Here is a 9651-nt window from a genome sequence, read left to right as displayed (position 1 = left end):
TCTGTCACTGTATTACTAGAGCAATTTGAAGGAATGAGAGGGACTGCACAAATGGCTGGGCAGAGCTTTTAGGGTTAGATGCCACATTTAGTGCTTATCTGCATGCAAATTTTTCCACTGAAATTTTGAGTTGTTTACTCCTTGTGCCAAGATCCTTTCTTAATAGTCACATCAAATCACTTTTCTAGATGATGAGGTACAAAATGAAAAATTAAACAAAATCAAATTTATTTATTTATTTATTTATTTATCTATTTATTTATTTATTTTTGCTACTTTTTGCTACTTTTAAAACTTCAAAAATGCACATATATACTGACAGGAGAAGCGCATTTCAAACAGGCACAAGCCTGTACTGCTGCTGAAAGAAATACCTCTTCTGTCTTGTCTTGCTCAGTGGTTTCTTCAAGCCTTTGAGCTGTGTCTTTTGTCCTGGGGTAAATGTGACACTTAGTAGAGAATCCATCAGGAACTGCTCAAGAGAACTGACAGAAGAAAATAGAAAGTTGGTCACTGTAGCCTGGGTCATTCAGTCTGTTACTGAAGATAAGGAAGAAGTCTTGGTGTTCACTGAAGCTTAAGTCTGAATTCCAGTTGTTTTGTATTCCCCCTCTGGTACAGTTCTTTTGGGAATAAGAAAGGTGCTAACAAAATTCAAACCTTCACGTGCAGAAAAATTCAACCTCTGGTTCCTTACAAAAATCCTGTTCCTTTTCCAGTGGTGGCCTTGTGTGAACAATTCTTCAGAGAGGAATATGCAGGTTAAATTAGTACAAGGGCAAAATGAGTAGAAGGGGGTGGTGTAGTAAGCCTATCTAACAGCGTCTGCTGGTCACAAATAGTTCCAGCCTTTGCCTGAAAGAAAGAAATTTGGAGAAGTCAGAAACAAAAGCAGACTGAAGGCAGGGTGCTCCTGATGTGAACTCAGCGCCTGCTGCTCTCAAAGTGCTGACAGTGCTATGAAGAACAGCAAGTCGTCAGTTTGTGGAGGCTAACTGAGAAACACCACTTTAATAACTCATCATCAGTGCGGGACAGAACCAGCATGGCCATCTGAGCCCTCAAGGGTCAAAGTGATGTGCCCTTAGCAAGCAGCCTCACTGCAGCAACACCCTATTCCGCCACACCAACCTTCGGCCCTCCGCCGAAGGACAAACTCAGCTACACCTACTGGGGGGCGAGGCTAATGGAACGGGCGTGGTTTATCGATGGGTGTGGTTTATCGGAGGGGGAGGATGGCGGCGTGACGTAGCGTTCCCGGAAGCAGGCCGGAGCGGAGGGTACGGTGGCTGAGCAGGCCGTGCTCTGCGGTCGGTAGCTCGGCGGAGCCGCCCGCACTAAACTCTCTTCCCCCCCCTTCTTCTTCTTCTTCGCCCGGTGCCGCCGAGCAGCGGGGGCTTGAAGCCAGGCGGAGCCATGTCGCTTCTCCAGTCCGCCCTGGACTTTCTGGCGGGCCCCGGCACCCTGGGGGCCGCCAGCCGCGATCAGAACGACTTCGTGGGGCAGACGGTGGAGATGGGAGAGATGAAGCTGCGCATCAAGCGGGTCATCGCGGAGGGTAAGAGTGGGGCGCGATGGCGGCTGCCGGGCGGGGCCGCGCTGCGCTGAGGGAGGCCTTCCCGCGGGCCGCTGCCCCCAGCTGCGGGGCCTGCCTCGGGCGGGGGCTGCCGCTGCCGTCTCCGTTTCCTCGTGTGCCTGTGGGGCCTGTGGGAGCGTCTTGTCACAGGGACAGGAGTTAAAACGCAGTACCTGAGTTGGAAAGGACGCACGGGGATCATGACTGTCAACTCCCGGCTCCACGTAGCACCGCGCAGAACTCAAACCCTGTGTCTGAGAGCAGCCTCCAGGCACTCCCTGAAGTTGCTAAACTACAGCCCTGGGCAGCCCACTCCATGCCCACTGCCTTGACCCCCAGCTGCCCCTCCCCTTGCACAGCTCCGTGCTCTGTATGTTCAGCAGCACAACTGATTACTGCTGGGGAAGAAGACTAGTATCTCTTAGCACTCGAACATTTTGAAAAAGAAGTTGTGTTATGTAAATACCATCATATTAAACAAATTTAACATAGTAAAAAAAAGCTTTCTAGACCAGTGGCATCCTATATCAAACAGGGGTCTTATGAGGAACAGCTAAGGGAACTGGGATTGTGCAGACTGGAGAGGAGGAGGGTCAGGGGAGTTGTTACCGCTCTCTACAACTGCCTGACAGGAGGTTGTGGTGAGGCGGGGTTTGGCCTCTTCTCCCAGATAACAACAATAGGGCAAGATGGAATAGCTTTACTTTGCACTGGGGGGGCTCAGGCTGGATATCAAGATAAATTTATTCTCAGAGTGGTGATTCAGTTGAACAGGCTGCATAGTGGGGTGGTGGAACTACTATCTCTGGAGGTGTTCAGGATTCATACGGTTGTGATCACGGAATTGCAGAATGGCCTGGGCTGGAGGGGTCCTCGAGGATCATGGGTCTCCAACCCCCCACCACAGGCAGGGCCACCAACCTCTATATTTAATAGACCAGGCTGCCCAGGGCTCCTTCTGATCTGGCCTTGAACACTTCCAGGGATGGGGCATCCACAGCCTCTCTAAGAAGCCTGTTCCAGCACCACTCTCATACTAAGGAGCTTCCCCCTGAATGGTGATTAGAGATATGGTGAGGTGGCCAACTTAATGGTGGGTGGACCACTGGACTAGGTCATTTTAGAGGTCTTTCCCAATCCTTATGCTTGTAAAACTGCATTAGTGATTTTTGACCAGCTGGCTGGCCTCAAAGACCTGTGTGTTATTGAAGTACTGAATGTGAGATTTCAGAGATCTTTGCTACACAAAATGCAGGACACATCACTTAGGGCTCTGCAGTCAGGGAGGAAATGAAAACATAACTTATAAAAGAAATGATTTCTGCAATCAAAGGTGGGAGGCTTGGAATTTCCTTGAATGCAGATGTCTCAACTGTATCAAGCTTCTGTCAACAAGGAGAGAGTTGAAGTACAGGAAGGTCTCCAAATGCACCTACCTTACACTGGGCTGCTTTGGGGCAATTTTCACTTTCGGTGAATATTTTTGGTTAGACATTATAGCGTACTGCTTGGTAGCCTATTTTGAAATAGGTGCAGTGTTTGGTGTGTGTGTGCTAGTTAGATTTTAGTAGAAATTAGGATAATATGTTTATATTCAGAGGATTTTTTTTGTATCTACAACCAAAAGAAATGTTTAAGGATTGTCTTGAGATGAAAAAGGGGAATTTGTTGTTATTGATACATAATTTGTGTACTTTGCATGTTATGTTGCTATGTTTTTTAGGCTAACATCCCAAAGCTCTATTCAGAGCTTTTAATTGTTGAAATTGCTTTCTGTGGGTATCTCTCGACATTGTATTCTACTGAAGTAATTCTATTGATAATTACACTGTTTGTTCCAGCTTAGTTTTCCTGGAATCTTGTAGTGACCAGGCTGAAAGAAAACTCTGCTTCTTTAAGATTAATTTCTGTAGTTGAACTCAGAAGTAACTTGCTGTATAAAGCAGGACATCAGTTTTCACTGCTGTTATTCCTTCCTAAAAGGCAAAGCAAGTATTGCTTTAACTCTCAGTCACTTTTGAGAAGTGATCTCAGGCAAGACCTCGCAGATTCATATAGAAGAACATGATCTTAGTTGGTGGGCAGCATGTAAAACATAGATGTTAGCCTTATTCTGCCATCAGCCCTTACTTACAGCTTCTTTTCAAAACATACGGTCAAAATTGTAAGTACAATGTAAGCAATGAATATTATGTCACTGCAGAGTGAATGCTGAACTAATGAATGGCTGTTTCTGCTAGTAACCTGATGTTCTAGCAGGGGGTATTCAGCGCAGTTTCCAGGGGACAACAAAGGAAAAGCTGTCCAGGCAGCTACTATCAAGAGAAAGATTTTCTTGGTTCTGAGGCAAGTTTGTAATACCTGAGCAGCTGCTTTCTGCTCACAGGCCTTCTAAAATGTCAGAGCAGATATGCCAGTTAGATGATTTCAAGCATATAGAGATTCACTTTAAGTCTAACCCTCATAAGGTATGTTACTTGTCACCACAGTTTCTGGTGTTCTTTGTTTGCCTTGGTACTACAGGTTTTACTTTCACTGACTGAAACCACTCCTAACAGCTTGTGTATGCCAAGAGGTAAGGCTTTCTACCCAACACAGCTGTGATAAAACTGTCTTTTGGTATATTTCGTATTCATGCAGATGCAGACTGCAGTAGTGAACCTGTGCTGACACTTGGAAATCTTATGGGGACAACTTATGGAGCAGGTGTTGCAAGAGTCTTCTTTGTTAATCACATTCTCAAAACAAACAACTAGCAAAAAAAACCCCATAAAAACAAAAAAAAACATAATGCAAAAAAAAAACAACAAAAAACCTCAATTATTTTTCAGTAGGAAACTTACATGTGGTGGTCTAAATGTTGCAGTCTCTTCTGCTGCTTTTAGTTTTAGATCAGGAATGTTTGTGTATTAGATTTAGTGTGATTTCTTGCTGAAATTAAACTTTTCATCTCTCCCTGAGCCTTGTGCTTGGTGATTTCTCTGTGACTTAAGAGCAGTCCCTTCAGCACTAAACACATTGAAAGTCCTTTTCTTTTAAATGAGTTTTCATGGCAGATTCCGTAAGGAAAATTCAAGTGGGGCTTTCAGAACTGACATTTCAAATCTTCGCTGAAATGTATAGGAAGTGTGGGGAGATGACCTTTTCGGTAAGGCAATACCATTTCCTTTGCTTTTAGTCGATGTGAGTGCAGTATGTGGGTTGGCATTTATGGAGTTTGGTGTGGCAGGGGTTAGTTTGTTCCCACAGCTCTTTTTAGGTCTATATTGTGCTGCATGTCCACATTGGTGTAAATATATGTGCACCCACATGGTAAACCAAGATGCTAATTATACAGTTCATATAAGTGTGTTTCCCTCTTTGTTCTGCAGAAATGCCACCGTAGGAGTAGGACTGAGCTCATTGTATGTGCAGCCCCAGCTTCTCTAGGCAGCCTGTGCCACTGCCTTGCTGCCCTGTGAGCTGAAGTTTCTGCTTTGCAGCTATGAGCCTGTCAATCTTCTGCTCAAACTCAGTGTCTCCTGTGACACTGCCTGGGCTGCTTCTGTGACTAGGTTTGGAATCTTCACTTGCTCTTACTTCAACCACACCATTTTTCACCTTGAGGGAGGTAGATCAGTCGGTATCTTTGTCATCCTCCCTGTTAAAGTGATCCAGTGCAGAAGACTTTCTTCAGTCCTTAGGATAGTGCCAGATCAGTTATTTATTTCACAATCTGTATTAAGGTTAATAATCTTCATAAATAATAATAATCTTTATAAATTTCCATCTCTGTTACCAGCTCCACACTGTGCATTTGAGTTGTTATTTACTTCATTCCAGCTACTGATTCCTTGATATTTATGGATCTTCTTGTTCAGAATCACCTTTTCTCTCTTCAGTTTCTTCCTTGGTGTTTTCCTTTATGGCATCAGACAGATCAGATGTTTGCTTTTAAAAGTAAAGTAACTTGAAGGAACTGGTTAGCCTCCTGTGTTTTTTACTTAAACATTTCAATAGCTAATTGCGTCTAAGTAGTGTTAGAGGAAGTGACTCAGTGTCTTTACATCTACTCACTACTTGCCCTTCACGTAGTGCTGGCTTCAGTAGTTGTTATGGTTCTTTGGGGTCTTCCAGTTAACTGCTCATACTGCTGTGAAATTCTAATTAAGTATTGATTGCACATCTGGTTAGTACCATATTAGTCATTGTAACTGTTTTGCATGTTTTCATGTGGGCAGTCTTTCATGCCCACACATCACTCACAAGTCTCAATATTTTGTACTTTTTTCTGTCACCACATGAACATCTGTTCTTACCAGGTAGTCTGGATGCATGTAGTCCAATTACTTGCAGCAGAACCTTTCTGATGCTTTCTTTTATCTTTGAGTTTTACAGTGCTGTGTCCTTCCCCATGGTTCAGGAATGCCTGGATTCCTGTGTCATTCTGTAGCAGATATCTGAGGAACTGAGGCTGTTGTGGCTGGTTCAGCTATCAATACACCTGCATATTTGACCTTGTGAGAGTGGTGAGGAATAGGTGATCAGAGCAGGCTGGACAGTAGTCCTCAAAAATAATATCTTAATTCTCAATCCTGAAAGTTGCTGTATTTGTGTAGTAACCCTGCAAGTTTGTTTTCTAAATGCTGGGTGTTGCTGGCTTTCCATTTTCCCCATTCTGGATAATGAATTGCTTACAATAAACCTTATGCTTGCTTGCCTGCTAGTGGTGATTAGTAGGGAAATTTCATTATCTCCACCTATACCGTAGGAGGAATAAAACCTGGTCACTTAGCTGTCAAAATATTGAGTTGTAAGACTATCAGTGAATTAGAGGAACTTGTTTTGGTCTCATGCCTTTATTCCATTCAGGAATGCAACTGCAAGGGGAGGGTAAATTAAATGAGAACAGTGTGTCCCACTGCATACACTGTCATGAGAAAAACACAGTTGTTTTTTTCTTCTGTGACAGCTGTAATAGATTCAGTATTGTATTGGTATTATTCAGCATAACTGAAGAGGGAGAGACCCATTTACTGTGCGCTGAATGAGTATGTAGTAAAACAACTTTAACTTTTAGAACGTGTATCTGAAAGATGGGATGATGATGTTAAGGTAAGATACTGACAAAACTTATGTATTTAAAAATTATGCACTGTTTAAATATAATCATATTCCTTCAGTGTTTCTAGTGAGTCTAATTTGTAAAAGCAGTTTGTGGTGTATGTGTGGTGGGGTAGCAGAAACAATTACAAGAGTTCAGAAGTTATTTCATCTTTTACTGATGAAGAAGAAATATATTAAGTGTAGAGAACTTAAAGTTGCTTTCTAGCTGTAAATAGAAGCTTGAGTTGATCCACTAAACATAAACAGATACTTTTCAATGTCTCCTTAGTTTGCAAAGATAAACTTCTGAAGTTTTATGTGATTAGATTAGGCAGTGCTTCTAAGGGCTTTCATACTGCGTTAAAGATCCACTGACAAATTCACTAGTAATTCCTGTTGCCTCTCAATGCAAAATAAAATATTCCTCTGAATGTTTCATTACCAGTGAAATGTGAACTTAAAAACTGCGGTCTAGTTTTATGGGTTAAATAATAAGTTATCAGTTATTTCATCTTGAAATTTTTTCTGGAGCAGAGATCACAGTAAGGGAAAAGTAATCTATAAATGAATTAGAGTGTTTTTCTTCTGATAAGCTAAGTTAGATAATCCATATACAAAACTGTCATCTATCAGCGTTCTTGAAATCTTTTTTTAAAGTACTTTTTAGAGTTACCATGCTGAAGATAGGTGCATCAGGAAAAATGTTTTATATCATAATTGCTGTTTAAAATTAGTTTTCGTTAATAACTAATTCAACTGCAGACTAATTACACCTGAATGCTTTAGTGGCTTTCTCATTATTCTTGAGTATATAATTGCTGTTCTATGAAGTGTGGACTAAGTTGTTGACTTCATTTGAGCTGTGGCAGTTCATTTAACTTAAACCATTTCACTAAAAGTAAATTGCTCTCCTCAGTGACAGGAGTTGATGGTATGTAATAAGCAATATTTGTCTTTCAAAGTATAGTGAGAAAAGTACTGTCTGCTAATATAAGTTAATTGTGATATGTATGAAGCTTGTGCTTCTGCTTTAGTGACACATTCCTTGGCCTGACAAATATGTAATAAAAGCTGGACATAAATGATAGAATTAAGAGTGGCAATGCATTCTTTAGCAAAAGCATGTCCTCTAATGAATAATCAAAAGAAGATGGAGATTTCACTGTTTATATCAATAGCCTAATGAGAAGTTTGTGGGGTGCCTGGCTACTTTACATCTCACAAAACACATAGACTTCTTAGTGCTGATTTTTCTATGAGATATCTGAGGGAAGTTCCAGGAAATTGCTTTTCAAACTGTGTAGATAGAGATACTGGAAGAAAGAAAAGAACTTCTCTTGAATTACAAATTTGTAATTTGCTAAGGCTAAACATCCATGTAGCCTTCTTCCAGATGCTGCAGTGAGAAGGTGAAGACATTGTTTTATTTGTGCTTTTCCATCAGTTTAGAAAGGAATGCTTTAGAAAGAGGCATGTATTTTAATTCCTCTGGTGGAGATAGGACTGACTTCTTGCACATTTGAGTCTTTAACGTTCTTTGGTATGGATAATATTTATAATAGTTTTTTAAATATGGGGTCTCTTTAATACAACAGCATTTTGTAAATAAGGCAAGTAAGTTGGCACATCACAGGGGAGGCAACTTGTCCAACTGTGCTGCCAGTAGAAGGAAATTTACGATGGTTGTGGTTGGCTTCCCATGTGCAAGGAGAAAAAGCCAAAGAAAATCAGGATTCATGAGAGAGAAGGAGATTTCCTGAAAAATCTCTCTCTTATATTGATATGTATCTAAACTGAAAACAAAGTACTTCTGGTTCCTCTTTGTAGTCTTCACAACTTTAGAATGTTTTTGTTGCTTGTTTTACATGGGAGATTAAACGGCTGAGAGTAGACCAGGTCAGTGGTTATGTGAAAAAGCAGGGAACGAGCAAGTTCTGTAGCATGATGTCTGAAGCTTCCTATGAGTAGAAGAGTAAGACTACAGGAGAGAACCATGATGAGACAAGGTATGTGTTACTGAGACTGCTTGATGTGAGTCTCAGAATTTCACCATGAGGAAAGAGATCTTTAGTAATGAAAAAGGTAGTAATACTGACCTCAGTTTCTTACGTTTAAGAAGCTATCGTATGTTAAAGCCACATAAGTGACTTGCTCAAGGCATCATTCCAATGAAGTGAAACTTGTCTGCCATTGAATCACGTTTTGGTAATTGTCTCTGAACCTGAATCATACCTCTCAGTGTGAGAAGGAAGCTGATTAGGAAGTCTAATAAAACATGGTGGCTTCTCAACACTGAGCTTAATTCTGAGGACGACTGGGTTATCTTGAAGCCAGTGCTTTCAAATCTGTTATTAATAGCCATGGCCGGTCAATGCCATGCAGAGCTGTGGTTCTCTTGCACATGTTCTTATTCAAAAGGGAGCAATATTGTTTCAGATAGTACCCTGTCTGAAGAGTACTCTCTGTGGTGTTGTGTACTTCCATCTGTGGTGTACAGATGGTGTGCTTTATCCCCTGCTCCATCAGCACTCAAAATGGAGGTGCATGTTTGTAATTGCTAACCAAAACACTTGCACTGAGGGCATTAGGAATGCTGACATTGCTACTGTAAAGTGTAGCAAAGCTGCTTTTAGAAAATGAATCAAAGTAAATGGTGAACACAATACAAACATGGGTGGTGTATGACAGGACTGACTTTCTGTAGCAGGGGCTGCTGTTATCTCAGCTATCACTGATGGTCTGACTCTTCTGTAGTGTTCTGCTTTCTCTCTTTGCTACTGGTGTGTCTTGGTTTTGCTGTTTTAATATGGAATTTCTCTAAAGAAAACACAGTATCTAGAGCCCTGTCATTCATGCAGATCACGCTGTTGATGCTAGTGGCAAAGTAACAGGATATGTGTGGGTGGTGACATCTAAGTGTTGTGCAGGAAAAGAGAATGTAAGGGCTGATTCCCATGTGATGCTTTCTGATGTTCTTTGAAAACCTTGTA

At 41.6% G+C, this 9651-nt stretch overlaps 1 protein-coding gene across 1 annotated transcript in view; it reads left to right on the top strand.

Moving 5' to 3' along the window:
• The first annotated feature begins 1223 nt into the window (after window positions 1-1223).
• GAK (cyclin G associated kinase) overlaps window positions 1224-9651 on the top strand; it is a 66075-nt gene continuing 57647 nt past the window's right edge. Inside the window, exons 1-2 of the mRNA XM_015849558.2 lie at window positions 1224-1280; window positions 1392-1558. Of these exons, the coding sequence (XP_015705044.1) occupies window positions 1417-1558 (142 nt within the window). The 5' untranslated portion in view covers window positions 1224-1280; window positions 1392-1416. The remainder of the gene's footprint in view (window positions 1281-1391; window positions 1559-9651) is intronic.

The sequence above is a fragment of the Coturnix japonica genome, chromosome Z (genome assembly GCF_001577835.2).
Source record: "Coturnix japonica isolate 7356 chromosome Z, Coturnix japonica 2.1, whole genome shotgun sequence".
Classification (NCBI taxonomy): domain Eukaryota; kingdom Metazoa; phylum Chordata; class Aves; order Galliformes; family Phasianidae; genus Coturnix; species Coturnix japonica.
This window is presented reverse-complemented; position numbering and strand designations above follow the sequence as displayed.